General features: G+C 47.2%; 3 protein-coding genes across 4 annotated transcripts; 2 read left to right on the top strand and 1 right to left on the bottom strand.

Annotated features, from left to right (window-relative positions):
• The first annotated feature begins 187 nt into the window (after positions 1–187).
• Positions 188–2,580, top strand: LOC133885344 (uncharacterized protein At4g28440-like). 2 transcript variants are annotated; one of them, XM_062325040.1, is made up of 3 exons: positions 188–315; positions 910–1,192; positions 2,120–2,580. In XM_062325040.1, the coding sequence occupies exons 2-3, from the start codon at positions 967–969 to the stop codon at positions 2,308–2,310; spliced, it is 417 nt and encodes a 138-aa protein (XP_062181024.1). In that variant the 5' UTR covers positions 188–315; positions 910–966; the 3' UTR covers positions 2,311–2,580. The 2 variants fall into 2 exon arrangements, with proteins under 2 accessions (XP_062181024.1, XP_062181023.1); XM_062325039.1 differs by having other exon boundaries at positions 229–355.
• Positions 2,581–3,458: 878 nt separating this feature from the next.
• Positions 3,459–7,983, top strand: LOC133884437 (proline-rich receptor-like protein kinase PERK8). Its single transcript, XM_062323854.1, has 8 exons — positions 3,459–4,920; positions 5,003–5,416; positions 5,492–5,578; positions 5,680–5,750; positions 5,842–5,918; positions 6,013–6,160; positions 6,814–6,975; positions 7,269–7,983. Exons 1-8 carry the CDS (start codon positions 4,233–4,235, stop codon positions 7,485–7,487), a joined length of 1,866 nt encoding a protein of 621 aa, XP_062179838.1. The 5' UTR covers positions 3,459–4,232; the 3' UTR covers positions 7,488–7,983.
• A 556-nt stretch (positions 7,984–8,539) lies between these two features.
• On the bottom strand, positions 8,540–14,578 carry LOC133884436 (putative phospholipid-transporting ATPase 9). Its single transcript, XM_062323853.1, has 12 exons — positions 13,429–14,578; positions 11,916–13,258; positions 11,661–11,771; positions 11,253–11,529; positions 11,081–11,169; positions 10,886–10,994; positions 10,478–10,681; positions 10,246–10,371; positions 10,065–10,163; positions 9,755–9,946; positions 9,303–9,589; positions 8,540–9,196 (listed from the first exon to the last, which is right to left on the bottom strand). The coding sequence occupies exons 1-12, from the start codon at positions 13,858–13,860 to the stop codon at positions 8,818–8,820; spliced, it is 3,648 nt and encodes a 1,215-aa protein (XP_062179837.1). The 5' UTR covers positions 13,861–14,578; the 3' UTR covers positions 8,540–8,817.
• Positions 14,579–20,148: the final 5,570 nt, after the last annotated feature.

The following is a 20,148-nucleotide window of genomic DNA, read 5'->3' as shown; positions in this document are numbered from 1 at the left end:
TGAAAACCAAACAAGTGAATTAGGTTCGGAATTAGGATCAGGTGATCCATCACCACCTCATATTTTTCAAACCAAACACAGCCTTAGCGAAAAAATGTTCCTTAAGTGAAAAAATGTTGAGGAGAAATGAGAGGAAGCCTAACCTAGAAGAAGAAGAAGAAGAGGTAGTTGGGCCGTGGGCCTTGGATGGGCCGAGGGTGTCTACTAAAGGCTGTCTTCTCTCCACCGAAGCCAAGGGAAGGGAAGGGAAGAGCGCTCCTCATCTCCTCCGCGCCGGCGCCTCGCCTCGATCCAGATCCACCACCGCAACTGCAGGTCTGGAGCCTCCCTTCTCCTCTCCTCTTCTCTACCGTAGGTTGGCGTCACTTCTGCCCCATCCATCTCGATTGGACTCGATTCTTGCTCTTCCCCTTCTCTCCTTCCTTAGGGTTTTGAGTTAGGAGGATAGATAGATAGGGCGCTAGCTTACCTTACCTTACCTTTGTGAGTTGAGCGCGCCCTCGATTCCAATCCAATCTGTACCATCGGGTTTTGGTGCGGATTTGAAAGATTTGTTATTTCTTTCGGTTGCGTAAATCGTAATGGCGATTTGGTTTGGTTTTCTTTTTGATTCCTAAGAAACAAGAAGAAATTCTTCTTCTTGGCCCTTGCCAGACCCGCCCGGGACTTCACATCAGGTGGATGGATGGATGGATACTCACTAGATATAGATATACATAACTAAGCTTGCCTTCCTCAGATATGCAAATTTCTACCTCATTCCCCCTTATACAATACTCCACTTAATACCTATTAGGACTCAAGATTGGTGGATTCCAATCAAATCAATCGTGTCAATACCATCCCATCTAGATGCATCTCACATTTAATTATCGTTGCTAATGGTTATTAGGTTTGCTATGTTTATAGGGTCAGTTAACTACCGCGCACACACACCAACATAAAGAAAGAAAAACAACAAGAAGAATGTCGGCGGATTCCAGCGCTCGTAGGCAGCCAACCTTCACCAAGGTGGACCAGCTTCGCCCAGGCACCCATGGCCACAACTTAGTCATCAAGGTTGTCGACTCCAAGATGGTCGTCCAGAGGGGCCGTGCCGAGGGGGGGCCCCAGGGCAGGCAGATGAGGATTGCCGAGTGCATGGTTGGTGATGAAACCGGCATCATTGTCTTCACCGCAAGGAACGACCAAGGTACAAGCTCACTTGCTGCTCCTTAGCTAATGCTTTTTGTTCAAATAACAATTAAGGTGAAGCAGGGTTAGGATTAGCATGATGTAACAATAAGCATCTATGCAAGATCTGTGTGCTCTGTCATGCTTTAGGGCATATGATTCCAGCTTGTAATACTACTTAGTGGGCTGTCTGAGTTTGAAAATTTCATAAACTATTTGCAGTACCAGATCACCAGCACTACCGTTGTTCTCCTGTCCAACACATTCAGTGCTTAAGTTGAATTTATCGTCTGTTGCATTGTGTGTTTCACTGTGTATTTGAGCACTGACTGCAGTTTAGCTTGTACTATTGAGATGCTAGATAGGTATCGTGCTCTCTACAGTTAATCATTTAACCCATGCATTTTTCATGCTAGGCATGGCACTTGTGTAGTAGGGATTGCTCGACGTGTTGTGATGGACTTTATAAATATGTCAATCTTGACCTCTCTACATGATGTCAGTGTACTTGTCAAATCAAATGGACTGATCGGACCATTTTCATGTCAACTATCAACCCAATATAATGTGGCTTTGCGTCACAAAACAGTTGGTACATAATTTACTCTTACTACTGAAAGCACACAATTTTCCAAGTTCAAATTTGTTCCTCTGCTCTTCCTTGCCTTGTGTTGCATACTAATAGATAAATGTAAAAATGTGGCTGGAGATGGTGTTTGGCTTGGGCAAATTGTTGTAGGTCACCTTTTCTTTTTGGCCCTGTTTCTGAAATGTTTTTTTTACTAAACAGTTCTTATTGTATGTGGCACGCACGCTTTTGTCATCAGTGTTGTTGATAGTTCTACTCTGTTTGGAACATTACACTACCTACCTGTATCCTAGCTATTTTCCTCTCCCAATCCAAGCAAGGTGGGACTTAACAGAGCAATAAATCTTTTTTTTTCAGTGGATGTAATGAAGCCTGGGGCAACTGTTGAGCTGAGGAACGCGAAGATTGACATGTTCAAGGGTTCGATGCGGCTTGCAGTGGACAAGTGGGGAATCGTGAAAGCTGCTGAAAGCCCAGCTGAGTTCACAGTCAAGGATGACAACAACCTGTCGTTGATTGAGTTTGAGCTGGTGACTGTGGTGGAGTGAACTCTTGTGTTGTTGAACGGATTCATCTTCACCAAACAATAAGCGAGTCATGGTTGATGTTTTTTTCATGTATCGGAGGTTGCCTAGCATCATGTTTAGTTTTCGAATTGGTGAGCTGTGGAGCAATGGAAGTTGGACCTGTCATTATGCATTTGAGTTTGCCGTGCTGATGTAACATGGCTGCTTAGTTGCTAGTGTTGGTTCTGCATTCGCGTTGCAACATGAACATAGAGTGCACTCTAATGAATAATAAGATGTTAATTGTGTACTTATCATGTTCCCCCTGTACTAAGTTGTAAGGTTTTGATGAAGTGACGAGGAGCTCAACTTGCAGGCGTTGTCGAGCACAGCTGACTGTCGACTGAGCACCTGGCTGGGTCGTGGTAAATGAGACTAAGACTAAGGCTATATACTATTCGTTCTCGTAGGTTAGGTAGCTTGTGCTTTTCGAGTCAGAGCACCCACTTTGTAGTGCTTCGGCCTGAGTGGTTGCAACCCGCTTAATGATTGTGCTTTGAGGCCGCCAGCCAGAGAGGCTTTCCAGCACAGGACAGGAAAGATCAGTTTATCTTGTTGGATTTGGATATTTCTTTTTTAGTTTAATCTTATTGCCTCTGCCTTTACTTTTACTGATAGAAAGAAAATAGTTCTAGCTGGGCCTTATTGACCAGCTTATTACAAGGCAGCAGGCACTGATCATCAGTCATATCCTGGGCGACTTGTACACAGGGTTTCAAAAACTGAACTTGGATGAAATCGGTCCCAGCGTTTTCGTCGGTTTTCACGAGAACCGCTCGAAAACCAACAAAAAACCGGTAAAATTCGGATAAATTTTGTCAAAAATTTGAATTTGAATGAATTCCCCATCAGTTTTGGTTATCGAACCGCAGCGAATTAATCAAAATTTGTGAATACCGACCAATATTCGATGAATTGGTAAACCAAATTGTACAACTGATTGATTATGAGACATAGGACAGGAGGGGAAAGGGAAAGATTTCCCATTGTTTGTTTGGCAGAATAAGATCGTATTGTTGCCCTAAGACTCGAGGTAGATCATGCATGGATTCCAATACTAAGTATAATCTATTGGGACCACAGGCATTTTCTTTTCCAACCCTAAAACTTTAATCTCTCGCGGAGCACAGGTGAGCAGAGGTCCAACCCCGAGCCGAAGAGACGAGGAGAGAATCCCACTCCCACTAGTGAGTAGTGACTAGGGCCACGGAGGAGAGGACAGCTGAGCTTCCACCTGCAAGCTGCAAGAGTTGGGCTGAGAGGGAGGAGGAAGAAGAAGAATTCCGGAGGAGAGAGACGAACCAACCAACCAGAAGGGAAGGGGATCCGTTGTTTCATCATCTTGGCAGGCCGGGCTTTCTTGCTCTGCTGCAGTTGAGTTCCCTCAAACAGCTGCTGCCGCAGTTGAGTTGAGGAGGCTTTCTTCCACCTCTCGCCATCTTTCCCTTCCCTGCCCCGAGTTGGAATCTTCCCTCATCTTGGATAGATTAGATTAGACTGCTCCTCCTGAAGAAAAGGAAAAGGAAATTGAAATCGAATGCGTCGCCACCACTCCATCCCACTCCACTGATGGATCCTGCATGCCCAAATCCCTTCCCCCCCCCCCTCCACTCCACTCCATTGCAGCAGCAGCGCCGCTCGTACCCTCCTCCTCCTCCTCTTCTGATTGGTTCGGTGGACCTCGTCTCCACTGAAGCAAGTTTTTAGCTTGCTTTGCAGTTGCTTGCTTCTTACCATTCTGATTGATTGATTTTGCTTCCACAAGTCAAGTCCGCCTTAAAGGTGGAGTCTTGCAATCCAATCTCTCTTCTTCCATCGGTGAAGCAAGCAAGCAAAACTCCCATTTTGATTGGATTGGGTTGGATTTTGGCCATGGCCCAGACGACGACAAGGACAAGCAGGTAATGGCTGCTGCTGCCCCCCCCACCGCCTCCTCCCCGGCGCCGCAGCCCATTGCCACGCCCACCGACACCTCTGCCACTCCACCGCCCCTCTCCTCGCCGCCGCCCACTGCTCCCCCACCCTCCTCCCGTCTGCTCACCCCTCCAACCCCCCTGGTTGCTGCCTCGCCGCCGCCCACCCCACCGCAGACTCTTGCTCCTCCTCCTCCGAGGCCTTTGCCTTCGCCTTCGCCTTCGCCGCCGGTGCTCGCGCCCCCTCCCACACCCCCGCCGTCAGCCCCACCAAAGCCAAGGACGCCGGCTGCGCATCCGCCTCTGTCCCCGGCGCCTGCTGCATCACCTCCGACCAATGATGCTTCTCCGGCCGTCGTGCCATCAGCACCGAATCATCACAAGCCTTTGCCCACGCCTGCCACGGCAGCTGATCCGGCCCACCCGAGCTCGGGCAGGAACCCAAGTTCCAACAAGTCCTTGAGCCCCAGTGCACGCTCCGCCTCAGCCTCCGCCTCCTTGGGCGGGCTTAGTGCTGGTGCCATCATAGCCATCGGTGCAGTGCTTGCCGTTCTTGTGCTTAGTTTGATAGCAGCTGCTGTTTTGTACACCAACAAGAGTAGGAGGAAGAGGGAAAGAAATGCTTACCGTGCTGGATTCATGTCGCCTGCCCCGCCTTTTTCCTCTCAGCAACCTTCAGGTAATTTGTCATGCATCTACCTGAGTATGTAGGTGTGCTCAGGGGGCAGCACTGCGACTGATATCTTCCCAATTCTCTTCAGGTGACTCAGCAAATGTAGGATCCTCAGTTGATCCTTCTGTACAAACCAGCTATAGTGCCGGGACTCCCAGACTGCAAGCATGCGTGTCTGATATTAGCATGGGCAATTCCAGGTTATTCACATATGAGGAACTCTATCAGATTACTGATGGCTTCTCGGCTCAGAAACTGCTTGGGGAAGGAGGCTTTGGATCGGTATACAAGGGCCGCCTGCCTGATGGTAAAGAGGTGGCTGTGAAGCAACTAAAAGATGGTGGTGGACAAGGAGAACGTGAGTTCCAGGCTGAAGTGGAGATAATTTGTCGTGTGCATCACCGTCATTTGGTTTCTCTTGTGGGATATTGCATTTCCAATAACCAAAGATTACTTGTCTATGATTTCGTGCCTAATAGCACCCTATATTATCACCTTCACGGTATGCTATAGCCTTTTGCTACATTTTTACAAGGGTGTAAAGACGAACTAGTACTGAATCGTTCTGCAATCGCAGGACAGGGAATGCCTGTTTTAGAATGGTCTGCCAGGATTAAAATTGCTTCTGGTGCTGCTCGTGGAATAGCATACCTACATGAAGATTGTAATGTTCCTTCTTACTTGTCTTCTTCTCTACAGTCATAATTTCCATCTACTTCAGTCTGTTAGTTGTTACAACCGTTCCTTTTTTTTATCCTTTTGCAGGCCATCCAAGGATAATCCATCGAGACATCAAGTCCTCAAACATTTTGTTGGATAACAACTTCGAGGCAAAGGTAACTACATTCCCAAAATGAGCCCGAAATTTCCCTACATTATAGTTAACTACTATTAATTTGTTGATTGAATGCTATCCATGACTTCTAGGTGGCTGATTTTGGTCTTGCGAGGCTGGCTTTGGATGCCGTAACACATGTAACTACCCGTGTTATGGGGACATTTGGGTGAGTGAAGTACTATCAAATTGCAAAATGGACATCTATATGTCATAATCATACAGAATTCAAGACTAAATTCATTTTTATCCTTTTCTTGCAGGTACATGGCTCCGGAGTATGCATCAAGTGGCAAATTGACTGAGAGATCGGATATATTCTCTTTTGGTGTTGTTCTCTTAGAGCTTATTACTGGCCGAAAACCTGTTGATGCGTCGAGACCTTTGGGTGACGAGAGCCTTGTCGAGTGGGTGAGTTTTAGTGCCAAACTTATTGCTAAACGCCTGTTGATGTTCCTAGATCACCTTTTGTTCACTATGATTTTTGGGAGTTTCTGTGCTCAAGCAGTATAAGCTTGTTCCCCGCGTTTGATGGTATACTTATTTTGAGAAATAAATATCGTGCGGGCAATTTATGTGCCACATCAGTATCCTCTGGTAGGCTGCAGTAGACTCATTATACATGAGCACTGTAACCGTAGGCAGATATCTTGAGAATAGAGAAAATCAGTCGTGATATCTGTAACTGCTACGCAGCAGTTAGAGCTGGTTTATGTTTGAAGAATTGCTACACAGTGAATATGGAGCATGCCTGCACCCTTAATGTTATAGGATTCTTGTGTATTTCCATGAAATATAAATAGTTGCAAATCTCGTCATGGGACACTTTAGGAGCAACAGAGAAAAACTCATCTCATAATATTATTACTCTAAAAAAAACTAATAATAGTGATTCTTTTGTTCATGCAAACTAAGGGTTTCTACCTGTGGTTCTCAAGGGTGTACAAACCGCTGTGCCCCTTGAATAGTCAACCAAGAGCAGCTTTCTAATCAGAACTCGTTTACAACTTACAGCCTGCAAGCTCTGACATTTCTCGAATGATTCCCTTCCCAATTATTTGCAGGCTAGGCCATTGCTTTCTCGAGCTCTTGACACAGGCTATTTGGAAGGGTTGATTGACCCCAGGCTTGAGAACAACTTCAATGAGGTCGAGATGTTCCGTATGATTGAGGCTGCTGCAGCTTGCATTCGACACTCGGCATCAAGGAGGCCCAGAATGAGCCAGGTACTTGCAAGTTTTTTGTAATGTGGATATGACTGTATAATTTGATGTATTGCGGAACATATATTTTGTGAAACAGCGTAGATGTTGTATTTTCAGCTTCAGCAAATAGCATCATAATTGTTTTGAATTGGACAACCAGTTTTACTTTTATGGTTGAAATTCAAATAACTACGCAACCCAAGTGTGTAGGAAGATCAGTGTCAGCGTCCAGAGGACACTTGATGCACATTGAAAGAAATTAACTGATTCTCATTGATTCATGAAGCAGAAGATGATGTTTGTGTCACTTTCAGGTGGTGCGAGCTCTTCATAGCTTAGCCGACATTGATCTAACAAATGGTGTTCAGCCTGGGCAAAGCGAACTTTTCAACATTGCCAACACCGCAGAGATAAGGATGTTCCAGCGGATGGTGGCCGGTGCGCAAGATGACAGCTCCGACTTGAGCCAATACAGTTGGAGCAGTCGTGGTAGAGGAGGTAGTGACGCGGCCTCAAGTTCCAGGATCTTGTGATCATCGACTGCATCTGCTTCATTGCTTGCTTTCTGACTATGTACTTAGTCATCATTCTACAAAATTATTACTAACCGATCGAGTTGGTTGTATCGAATGAGTGTCTCTCCTGGTTTCCTTACCTTATTCTTTAGGAAAGTGATTTGTTTTGTGTAGATTACACAGATGAGATCGTGTTGTTTGGGTCCTTGTAGCCCTCCTGCCCCTTCTCTTGTTTTGTTGGGTTGGCTCGTCTATGACACAGAGCCTTCAGCTATGAATTTCATGCTGAATAGTCCTCGTGTTTTTTTTCCTTGGGTTCTCTACTGTATGAATTAGCTTATACATGAAGAGTTTTGATTGAGACACCGAAAGAAGGTAAAGACTTGGAAAACATTGAAACACATGGCAGGCATCCTTTGAAGTTGTAGACCTGGTTAGTTGTTTTGGTGGACCCAGACATGGAAGTTCAAGTTCTAGTCTAGTGACTTATTCAACTCGTCTTCCTTTCCCGTCCCGTCCCGTCCCGTGCTTTGAGGTGAAATGAGACTCCTGTTGTGGTTCTCCTAGTCGTAACTTGCCTAACCAGGCATGTCATGATGATCGATGTCTTCGTCGTCGTCTTCTAGAAGTAGAGTAGAGTTATCAGAGCTCCAAAGAAAGCAAATCCAAAAGGAGTTGATGACCAAATGCCCCTTTCAGGTCCCACAAGACATCAGCTTTGACCATCAGGAAAGTAGATAAAGGTTCGTTGTTCCGAGCAGTCCAAGTCAATTGTGGAAGCGCGTCACTGAATTCATATTCATTTGGGTTCACTCGTGATTCATGTGATTCTGTTCTAGTGATAGGTTATCTGTGCGAATAATCATTCTGCTTTTGCTTTCTTGTTCGTTTACAGCACCTCTCTCTGTTCGTATGATTCAGGCAGGGCAAAAATCCTTGTGCTGGAGCACCGTGTATCCTGATCGGTGCTTCATCCTTCTTCCTTTACAAGATATACGCATTCCGTTTAAATGCGTAAACAAAACATGATTACAGAGGCCATCAAATTCGACGACTCAGACAACAGTTCATTTCCATCCTTGCTGTATATTTATTTAAGAAGAAAAGGGAATGAAAATGTCATCCCCAAATTATTTAGTGAGGGGAAAAGAATGAAAACTAGTACGTAATAACTTTTATCCTCCCGCTGCCACCACCTCAAATTAATGAATACAAAAAATGGCTCCTACAAAAAATTCTAATGTACAGTTGAGTTGACCCTAGCTGCTGCTGCTCCTCTTTCCTTTCTAACAAAGAAAAGAAACGACTCCTGCTGATTTGTATTTACATAGGGACTCGTGCTGTTTTGTCATGACAACTGGGGTGGATCCGCATGGTAAACCTTAGTGTTGAGGCGAACAAGCTCCACGGCGTCACGGCGTGCCGACACGCCGACCCCGGTGGACCTTACGGAGAACTGGCGGAGGGCCTGGCCGAACTCAAGGTCGGCGTTGCTGTCAGGCTGGCCTCTGTCCCTGTGGCGCAGCCACTGGATCTTGTTGTGGTAGTCCGGGAAGAACCACGTCTTGATGGCCGCGTAGGTGAAGTAGGGGATGAGCGCGGCGGCGGACACCAGCAGGGTGACCACCCAGTAGGACGGCGCGCCCGCCAGTGCGTCCACAAACACCATGAAGAAGGTCGTTGAGAAAGTTGGCGTGATTGCACCGTAGGCCACCAGGAACACGTACCTGCCATCACCCATCGCCATCATCAGCTATATAACAAGTGCTGCAAGGATATGATGATATAGCATGCATGGGTTCATTCAGATCGATATACGTATATACGACATACCACAGGGCAATGCCACCCCAGATGCAGATGTGCTGTATCAGGGTGAAGTAGCTCACTGTGATCGCCATCTGAGCGTTCACAGCCCAGACGACGCACGTGTAGGCGGTCGCACCGAGGCTCTCAATGTCCATCACCTCTCCGCTTTTGCGGAACGCCTGGTACTGCAGCGAGCCGGCGCTGAGGAAGAAGATGATGACAGCGCTTGCCACGCCGTACAGCATCCATCCTAGGATCCTTGCCCATCGGAACAGCAGGTTCTGAGGACCCTCTTGGTAGAGCATCGGGTACTGCATTGCATTAATTGCCACACAGTAAGGAATAAGGATGGCGATCATTTAAACATTATATCGGAACCATTGACACATTTCCATGTCTCAAGTCTCAACAACGGCAAAGACAACCAGCTATTGCATACAGAAACAAGGAGTGAGTCGAGTAGCTAGCTTAGATACCTTGAGGCAGAACCGAGCAGAAACATCTTGGTCGAACACGCCCATAGCAATCACAGGAAGCGACGTGAAGAGGACGTTGTAGAGCGCCATTGCCCAATCGTTGTAGAAAGCCTGGCCTGAAAATGTTGTGTGCGCCTCGTAAAGGAACATGGTCACACCAAACGTGATGTTCTTGTAGAAGAAGTAGCATATCTGTGGATTCCAGCAAAGTAGAACGAGGAGAGGTCAGATGCTCGGTTCAGATTCACACAAGGATCTGCAAGCGCCAACAGTAGTGAAAAGTAGAAAACGTGTGGTTGTATTACAGTACCATTGATGAGATCCTGCTATAGCACCAATGCCCATGGACAAGTAGCAGACGCTCCAGGAAGCGGAACTGGGCAATGGAAACATCGCTTGCCATGACAGCCTGAGATTCAGGGCCATATATATCAGAGCTGATCAGAACACAAGATTCCTATTAGAGTCCATGGCGAGTAGCAAAATCAAACCTGCATTCCTTCAGCACCGCTGATCCCAACCCCAATATCTGCCTCTTGAATCATGCCGACATCGTTCGCACCATCACCAATTGCCAGTGTAACTTTACCAGTGCCGGTTTTGACTAGCCTGGTAACCTACATCACCAATGAAAATGGCAGTTTAGAATGGAAGAATACAAAATCTTTTTTTTTTCCATCCAAAAAGAGAGAAAAAAAAGATTCGAGATGCGGTTGAGCTTACAAGAGCTTTCTGCTTGGGTGAAGAACGGCAGCAGATGACCGAGCCACAACCAATTGCAAGATCAAGGAAGATGCCCTTGGCGTCGTCTTCCAGCGCATATGTGAGTGACTTCCCATCAATGATCAAGGCGAAGGTTTCACCAACAGATGCATTTATGAGTTTCTTTCCCTCGTTTATTTGCCGCACCACATTATCCTTTGATGCCTGCAATATAGCAGAAGATTGACAGAGTTAGTATTCACAAACATACTCCACAGTAAATCCGGAAATGAACCAACACATAGTATGAACTGAAAAGAAATTATGCAGCATCACACAGGTGAGCACAATTCTGGTGTTTTTTTTTCAAAGTAATGCATATGTGTATTAGACAAACGTTATCAATTGAATCAGTAATACTTTTCCTACCTCAGTAATGGCTGCTTTGTCACTACCTTTCTCCAAAGCAATGATATCTGCTGTCTCCAGTGTGATGGTTATTTGCTTCATTCCTTGTCTGAGTAGACTGCAGGCATATCTGTGAAAAAAAAGTATCATATTTTAAGCTCATAAAGTTTACTGAGTATTTCCATAAGTATCAAAACTGTCGAAGAGACGGCATACCCGATGTTGATGGCGGTCTCCATCTTGTCGCCTGTCAGCACCCATATCTTGATGCCAGCTTGAGCAAGTTTGTCAATGCATTCCGGCACCTAGAAAAGGGGAATAACTATGAGCAAAACAAAGGGACCTCTTAGATTGTCGCAGATTACCACATGGAAGAAGATTTTCTCACCCCCTTTTGTAGTTTATCCTCAACAGCGGTAGCGCCAAGAAGGATCAGATCCCTCTCTAGCAAATCTGCAGCCTCTTCAATCTTTTCATCTCTATCAGCGCTGACAGAATTCTTAGCTGCTGTGAACTTCCTGTCAAAGTATGCGTATTCATCCTCCTCAAGTTCACGGTATGCAAGAACTAGTGTTCTCAGACCGGCATCAGCGTATTCGTTTATGTGCTGTTGGGTCACTTGTCTGTACGCACCCTCAGAACTTGATAGCCTTTCAAACATTACACTGCGTAGATTGAGATCAAGTCAAGGGACAGAAATTGTGGAAGTAAAAAGATTAAAAGTAGATGCATCATGTTATCAGCTTGCCGTATTTAACACATCCCAGCAGATAACTGAACAGTGAATAGAACCTACCTGTCAGCACCTTTACTGAAGAGAAATGTTTTCCCCTCCTCATCCTTAACTATTACTGACATCCGCTTCCGAGCACTATTGAACTCAAGGACATGCAAGATCTTATATGATCTGCCAAAAAAGAAATAAAAACAATGATGTTTGGTATCACAAGATTGCCAGGTTGCTCCTGATTCTTTTTGGATGGAAATAGTTTGTACTGTGTGTCACTCCTTAAATTTTACTGGAAAATTAAAACTATTTTCAAGCTCATACCTGTCAACTTGTTTTCCAGACAAGGGATCTAACTCATGCAGAGAAACTCCTGTCTGTGTCCGTTGGTAAAACGTGAAACCGAGTTCCCGTGCTGCAACAACAAAGGCTGCCTCATCTGGAGACTCTGCTTCGTATGAGATTTTCCCTGATTCTTCGTCAACTTCAGGTATGCATGTGTGACAGACTGCCAACAACCGGAAGAACATCTCAATCACATTGGAGTGGGGTTGGTTGACCCAGTTACCGTTCATGACACGCTCATCCATGAAATTAAATCCTTTGACTGCAATATTCCCCTCAGGCTGAAAACGCTCGATGCCATTGTCCATGTCGGCGATCAATGGGGAGCCTTTCCTCTTTGCCATAGCTCTCTCGACCGCGGTGATACCACGGCCGTATGCAGTTCCTGCAATAGAACATTTGATGAACTCCATGGAGTTGCAAGTCAAAGTCCCGGTTTTGTCTGTCAGAATTGTGTCAACTTGACCCAGCTCCTCGTTCAAGTTGGACGTCCTAGCATGAGCTGGCGTGTCGGTCTCTTCATGATACATGTGGATGTCCTGGTTGATGAACCGCGCCTGCAATAGCTTGACGATCTCAATGGAGATGTAGAGGGAGATTGGGATGAAGTAGCCATAAAGCATCATTGCTGTCAGGAAGTGGAGTACTGCTGATATAGCTGCCTTTTTTGGATCGAAGTAGATGGTAGTGTCATCAGGCCTAAGGTACCATCTCTTGGTCCTGCCATCTCGCAGGTCATCTCTGGTTGCAATGCCGAAGAAAATTGAGCCAATGAATGAAATTAGGACGAGCAAAGACAAAAGGAGGTAAATGATCCAGTCCATCTTCTTTTCAATATTGCTTCTTTTGGATGGAACTTTCATAGCGTTCTGCATAACCTTTGTGTCATGGCCTGTGAAGATGACCACGCCGTACACAAACTCGGTGTTCCGAAGCTTAGAGTCTCTGAGGAGCAGCTGCTGAGGTGAGAGCGGGTGCGGTTGCTCTTCGATTTCAATGTTGCCGACAAACGAGTAGAGATGTGCGTTTGGGTCTTCACATCTTATTACAGCCCCGAAGGAGCTGAAGCTCTCATCATCCTGCAAGTTGGAGGTTACCTCTAAGGACTGCTTCAGCTTGAGGTTTGTCTCTCCGTCAAGGTTCATCGTCTCGACATAGCAAACGGCGTCCTCGTAGCTTGACGAAAGCAAGACAAGATCAGCCGGGAAGAAGTCATCCTTTTCAACCTTGACAATATCACCAACACGGAGGTCCTTCCATTTGGCATCTTGGAACGCACCATCCTGGAACACCTTTGTCCTTCTGTTGTTCACCTCGGTGTCCTGGATGAGATTCATAGTCAGCTTTGCTATTTGATTTTGCTAATGGTTGGTTAGATGCATGCGAGCAAGTGTTTCTCTTCTCTTGAGCTTGAAGGCCAAGTGAAGGCTGCCAGCAGCAGCAGAGACTAGAGAGACAGAGAGAGTCAAACAAGACAGAGGGACGGACGGACCTGCTGGTTCCTCCTCCAGTCCTCGACGGCCTCCTTGACCATGGTGGCCACGATGACGATGACGAGCGGCGCGATGGCGCTTGCGGAGGTGTAGGGGGCGAGCTTGGTGTAGGCGAGGCAGGCGCTGATGAGGAAGTAGACGTTGGCGACCCGGCGGAACTGCTCGAACAGGGACTTGGGCAGGAAGGTGGCCACGTTGTACTTGGTCGTGGAGATGGAGTTGCTGCCGGTCGGCAGGAGCTGCTCCGGCGGCGGCTGCTGGGCCAGGGCGCCAGCGTTGACTACCCGCGAGAAGCCCGGCCCGCCGATCCTGGACCCCGGGTCGTCGTCGGCCACGCTGGGCCTCCGGCCGCACGCGAAGCTGTAGAGCCTGCTCAGCTGCATCTTCCTCCTCCTACGACGGCGGCCATCTCCTCCGCCGCCGCCGGCCATTAATTGTATTGTATTGATTTGATTTGGTTTGGTTTGGTTTGGTTTGGTTTGATTGCAGCAGCAAAGCAACGGAATGGAATGCAACAAGACGAGGCAATCGATCAATTCGAGAATGCAAATTAAGCTGCTGCTGCTGCTGCTGCTTGTGGTGGTGGGAGTAAATAAAATCAACAAACTACTGAAACTGAACAAGATTGGGAGCCGGCGAGCTTTATAAGCAGGAGCGGGTAGCAAGGAGGGAGGGAGGGAGGGACAAATGGAAAGGAAAGGTAGCAGCAAAAAAAATTAAGCTGGAAAGAATGAATTGAACAAACAAGGAAGCAAGTCAAGAAGAGCCTCCAGGCTGCAGCCTGCCTGCCGATATAAATTACACAAGAGAAGAGAAGGCCGGTCGGGGAAAGAGGCAAGAAATGATGTAGCTTGCTCCTTGAAAGCTCCGCGCAGAAGCCAAGATGGAACGGGTTGGGTCGGGAGGGAAGACCGAATCAAGCAAGACGAGCCAAAGCAATCCGGCCTTGGGGGAGGAAAGGGGGGATTCTCTTGTTCCTGTTGGTCTGGTCCTAGAAATGCAGCTGCAGCCTGCAGGTGGATTTGGAATCTCATCTCGTCAGTCGTCGCCGTGGTGGACGGCATTCTATATGCATGGTTGACTTGCTTTCTCGCTGCACTGCATGGCAACGACTTGTTTGCATAATAAAAAGAGATAATCGAGAGACCACCCAAGCAGAGAGTGCATAGCAACCTGCCTACAAGTATGCCGAATTAGAAAAGTAACTAGCGCAGAACCAGTTCATTGGAATGCATATACATGCTGTAATTAAAAGGTGAAGATAATCTAATAGTAAGATAAAGCGTAGCACTAACTGTTAGGTTCGATTGTGAAGGGCTAATCAAGTGCATGAGACATACTTTACTTTTTTAATAGTACTCTGTAATTCATATGCTAACTTCATCTCCTCTATAGGAAAGAAATTGCATGCAACTATCCTGATCTATGCAAGATATCCTAAAGGCACGGATCTCGTATGTAAAAGATATACACATGGCATGGTGTATATGACCACCATAACTATCACATTACTTGAACTTCAATTTTATATGTAAGATAGACAAGTAAGCATCCTCATTTGTGCAAAGGTGCACTACTAAGAAGTACTTCACTCTCATTTAACTTTAAAAACATCCTTTAACTTAGTAAACATACTAGAGCAGAAAGAAAACTCATCATTATTTATTTATTAAGATCATCATATGTGTTTCATTTTAAAAGTGAATGTATTAAAATAACAAGTCACAGCTGTAGCAACTATCACTACGTTTACTTACTGTCAAGGGTTAGTTCCTGACAATGATTCCAGAGTATACAGGTCAATGGACGCGTAATGCTTACGGTGTGATGAACTCAAGAGCACCAGAGGTTATTCAGGTTTAGGCCTCCCGAAGGATAACAGCCGTACGTCATGTATATTTTGTTATAGGTGTTTGTGAATAGGTTACAGATGAGTCTCCCCCCGAATCCTAGACCCGTTCCCCTCTTTATATACAAGAGAAGGAAAACTTACAAGTGGGCCCCTTTCAGTAGACCCATACCTACCCTTTTCTCTGGCCATCAACACGTGGAGCGTGCGCACTACACCTTACACCGGTGGTATTGCGGGGGCCCTCCCATCTTCTTGGACGCCTCCACTTTTATTTTACCTCGGTAGCCCTGCTTGTCCCTCACCGTGAGCCGCAAGCTTATCTGCCAAGCCGTTCTGTCCCAACCTTATGTGAGCCTGCCTGCATTCCCATCCACTTGCCTAGTCGTTCTACAGACCCTGTCCCATATGTCGTGCGGCGTTAAATCGGTCCGCAAAAACCCACTCCATAGCATTTAATGCTATGGAACGGGGCACTAACCATCTACACCAGCCATGATTTTGTTCGTTGAAGGAGGTGCCTCGGGAAGGAAAATACTTGAGTAGAAATCAATAAATACGATTAGTGCCCTGTGACTACAAGGGCTAGTCGTGGGATCATAATATATCGCAAGGAGGCTGGTCACATAAGCCTCGTGCTGGTCGAGCGAGTCTTGACCTGTCGCACGATGGGCCAGAGTTTAGGAAATATCCCCACCGGTTACCATATCCTTTATGGGGCCCGTTAGTTAGGATGCCCTCTTACTCAATACTCGGACAATAGCCCCCAAGCTTCCTCATGGTCATGGTTAGGTCTGGTCGCACCATTTGGGTCCCAAGTGAACATAGTCCACCCAGAGAGTGGTCATCGACATCGTTAGCTTTCAGAGTTTGATTTTGAACTTCACGTCACGTGGGAAGGTAAAGCGTCCTGAGAAAGAAGAGGCAGAGAGAGAGAGAGAGAGAGAGAGAGAGAGAGAGAGAGAGAGAGAGAGAGAGAGAGAGAGAGAGAGAGAGAGAGAGAGATTGATTGCCGCTGGGCCCGAGGGACTTTTGGTTCCCCATGCGCGCCCTCTTGGATTTTGAGCGGTTCGGATGCCGCGCCGGTTGAGGTTCCTCAATACTCCCTACAGTGAGGTGTCATGGTGAGATGTGTATAGAAAATGAAGGTGTTGTTGCTCAGACGCCGCCATGCATTCACGGGTTTGATCGGGGCGTGGCCATGAGCCCCTGGGTAGTAAATGATAGAATCACGGGGACATTTCCCGCAATGGTTCTGTCTTCCACCCCAGGTGTGAACCAATGGTTGGTTGGGCCATAAAAGCAGGAGTATACCCAGCCAGTCACCCATCGATGTTTTTTGCAAGGCAAGAAGGCAACCCTCCTTGTGAATCATGGCATCCTCCTCCCATTTTTAATCGGGAGGGTAGATGATTTTGGAAGATTTGGCAAGGGCCGAGTCACCTCCAACACCGGCTTCGCTTGTTGTGGTGCCCCCAAGGGCAGATAATCTCAAGACCTGCTCGCAGGGTTGGAGCCGGCCGCCATCGTGCTTCCCTCGCTATAGAGAGGGTTTCCCCTGCCACTCCCACCCGATCCCCGGCCTGAGCGGTTGCCCCGGTCGAGGTTATCGACATCTCTAACGACGATGAGGAGGTCGATTGGGACCACCTAGAGAAGGAGATCGATGAAAAGGAGAAGGCGGAGGAGGGGCATGAGGAGGGTCAGTCGGGTTCACCAGTTTCGGTCAGCAACTCTAGTAGGGTCTTAGCTCCGGCCACCATCCCTGGCCCTTACGCAAGCCGTCGTTCGATTCCCGGGCGACCAGCTGCCACCCCAAGGAAGAGTATAAGAGGTTTCTCGACTCATTCAAGGGCAAGTAGGGGGTCCACATACCTCTAAATTCTTGGAGCTATTGAATCTTTATGACTCGCAAGAGTTAGACGGAACCTTTCTACCAACTTTGCGCTAGTAACGCGAGTCAAGAGGGAAAGAATAAGCATGTAATAGGATAGTTAGTCCGATCAAATGTAATCGTACTGCCTGTAACCTTTTTTTTTTTGTGAATGAAAATGTTCTGACCCTTTCTAATGGCCTCGTCGATGGTTGAAAGATCATACAAGAGCCTTGTGGTTTTTGGTCCGTCTGGTCTGAACTACTGTTCAGAGTGTTCATAGAGTTTTCCTTGTGTTGTCGCGGTGAGTAGGCTCTGATTGCTCCACCCTACTTGTTAGTTAGACTTTCAAAGCACATGATAGCCCTTAGCACGACAAGCCCCTCGGTGGAGGCTTGTGGCCTTGTGGTCATTATCTTGAACTGTTCATACCTTTGCCACTGCGCGAGCAGTGATCCCACACTGTTCCAGAGCTCTTAGCCGTCTGATTGTTTTAACTTCCTGGTCATCAGGTCCCGTAGTGGCCATCAAGCGTTGTCACGTGCTGTGGTCAGAGAGCTAATCTGGCGGGGGTTCATTGTTGGTCGTGAAATCCTGCAAAACAGAGAGTTTGGTCCTTTGAACTTTTAAAAACTTACAAGTCATATTCCACGCTCGTCCAGAAGGTTCTGCAAAATAGAGAAACATGCATGTCTCCGAGCAACCCTACACATAGAACTTACGCAACAGGGCGATATTCCAGGAGTTGTGTAATTCACGACCGTCCTCCATGGTTAGCTTGATTGCACTAGGTCGGGTGACATCAACCACTTTGTAGGGCCCTTCCCACTTAGGGGAGAGTTTATTCTGACCGGCCTTATTCTGAATTTGCCTAAGGACGAGGTCGCCTACGACCAGTCTCTGCTCCTACACGTTGCGGTTGGGATAGCATTTGAGGCTTTGCTGATATCGGGCATCTCGAATTAGAGCACGTTTGCAAAACTCTTCGATCAAGTTTACATCATCTTCTCGTCGCGCCACCTGGTCATCGCCCGAGTAGTTGGCCACTCGAGGCGATGGAAAGGAGATCTCAGAGGGAAGCATTGCCTATGCGCCAAAAAAAGTACGAAAGGGGTTTCGACCGTAGCCCTACTAGGAGTCATTCTCAATGACCAGAGTACTATTGGTAGTTTGTCCACCCAACGTCTTGAATAGATTTTAAGCCGATCAAAAACCCGGGTTTTGATCCCTTGCAGTATCATCCCATTTGCCCTTTCGACCTGTCTATTGCTCTGTTGGTGTGCCACCGACGCCTAGTAAACTTTGGTCCCGATCTCTTCGCAGTAGTCCTAGAAAGTACTACTGGCGAACTGAGTTTTGTTATCCGTAATTATGCGATTTGGACTACCAAACTGCACTACTGGCCCCCATATGCACTTAATTACTACTGAGGTGGTGATCTTCCTGATGGGCTCGAGCTCTATCCACTTGGTGAATTTGTCTACTGCGACGAACATGAATTCAAAACCGCTTACGGTTTTAGGGAACGGTCCCACGATATCCAGCCCCCAGACAGCGAAATACCAAAAGAGTGGTATAGTTTGCAGTGCTTGGGCTGGTAGGTTGGTTTGTCAACCATAGTATTGACATGATTCGCACTGTTTCACTAGCTCGCAAGCATCCTGGAGGGCAGTTGTCCAATAAAATCCTTACCGAAATGCTTTTCCAACCGTAGTGTGGTACAAAGCATTATGCTCCCCTCTTCCTGAGTGATGCATTTCAGTAAAAGGCTATTGCTCTCCCAGCGGTAAAGGTGTCCCTCTACCAGGGAGTATCTGAGGGCTTGCCGCAAGACCTTTTCTGCTAGCACATCATCATCAGGGATTGCTCAATTCTTAAGATAGTCCGAGATCTGATCCATCCATGTCATACCCGAATCAAGCAGGGCGACTGAAAGTGCATCTAGGCCCCCTAAGTGGATTTTGGATTATTGATGATAAAACGATTAAGGATCTAATATGTTTATCTAAGTCATGAACATGTTTAAGTCTAAGTTGAGAAGACATATGACGTTTGATGCTGTCGAAGGATTAACTCCTATCGCAGGGATCCCGAGAGACCCCTTTTTAGAGATTCGACCGGGGGGATGATCCTGAATAAGTTCGTCGGAGAAATAAATGGGAATGAATGTAATGGCCGGTGGTGGGGGTGACAACCTAGTGCAAGAAGAAGTAAATGCACCGGAATTTAGATAGGTTCGGGCCGCACGGGGGCGTAATACCCTACTCCTGTATGGATGCTATAACTGTCCTGAGGAAGTCCCTCAAGGATGTTGTTGGTTACAAGGATGTTGGCCTAACTATGAGCTTGAGGCTCCTTGTTCTTCGGATAGAACTGTGCTCAACCTTGCTCACAGTGTCTCTCTTGCGCTGTGTTCTTCGTGTCTACTCCCGGACTCTCGTTGTGGGTCTGGTTCGTCTTGGGGTTGGGGTTTTTTCGCCGTTGTTGGTGTTGCCTCTCGTTGTTGTTCTCCCTTCTGTGTTGCCGGCTATTTTAAGTACTCGCCGGTCACGACATGCCCCGAACGGAAAGGAGGGGGCTCGAGTTCCGAGACGCCATAAATGGAAAGGGCGTCATCATTTCTTCTGGGTGAAGTGACCGGGGGTGGAAAATGCGTCGCACGTCCGGTCGCCCGTCACCATAAATGCCCTGGCAACGGGTGCCGTGGAGAGGGCCCACCGGGCAGCCGCAGAGCAACCCAGCATGCTCGTCCTGTCTTGTTCCCCTGCCACAACAGTGTGGCAGACGGAACGCCTTGATCCTCATGACGTTATCCCGAGACAAGCTGGATGGAACGAGACGGGACCTGTGCAATTAATGACCCCACACCTCTCTGCCAAAAAGTGGCAGGAACTGACGCTGAGCGCGGCGGGAGCAGTTAGAGGTGTCAGGCCACGCACGCTCATTAAATGCGGCCTCGGACCTCTGGCTGGTTGACACCTCATCAGCAGGCCCCTC

The sequence above is a fragment of the Phragmites australis genome, chromosome 11 (genome assembly GCF_958298935.1).
Source record: "Phragmites australis chromosome 11, lpPhrAust1.1, whole genome shotgun sequence".
Taxonomy (NCBI): domain Eukaryota; kingdom Viridiplantae; phylum Streptophyta; class Magnoliopsida; order Poales; family Poaceae; genus Phragmites; species Phragmites australis.
The sequence above is the reverse complement of the archived record's forward strand: the minus strand, read 5'-3'. Positions and strand labels throughout refer to the sequence as shown.

Excerpts from the sequence above, each read along its gene's own strand:
- LOC133885344 (XM_062325040.1), top strand. The coding sequence starts at position 967 with ATGTCGGCGGATTCCAGCGCTCGTAGGCAGCCAACCTTCACCAAGGTG. Across the intron at positions 1,193-2,119 it reads CACCGCAAGGAACGACCAAG|TGGATGTAATGAAGCCTGGG; the intron begins GTACAAGCTCAC and ends TTTTTTTTTCAG.
- LOC133884436 (XM_062323853.1), bottom strand. The coding sequence starts at position 13,860 with ATGGCCGGCGGCGGCGGAGGAGATGGCCGCCGTCGTAGGAGGAGGAAG. Across the intron at positions 11,772-11,915 it reads TCTGGAAAACAAGTTGACAG|ATCATATAAGATCTTGCATG; the intron begins GTATGAGCTTGA and ends CTTTTTTGGCAG. Across the intron at positions 10,995-11,080 it reads GAGACCGCCATCAACATCGG|ATATGCCTGCAGTCTACTCA; the intron begins GTATGCCGTCTC and ends TTTTTTTCACAG.
- LOC133884437 (XM_062323854.1), top strand. The coding sequence starts at position 4,233 with ATGGCTGCTGCTGCCCCCCCCACCGCCTCCTCCCCGGCGCCGCAGCCC. Across the intron at positions 4,921-5,002 it reads TTCCTCTCAGCAACCTTCAG|GTGACTCAGCAAATGTAGGA; the intron begins GTAATTTGTCAT and ends AATTCTCTTCAG. Across the intron at positions 5,579-5,679 it reads AGCATACCTACATGAAGATT|GCCATCCAAGGATAATCCAT; the intron begins GTAATGTTCCTT and ends ATCCTTTTGCAG.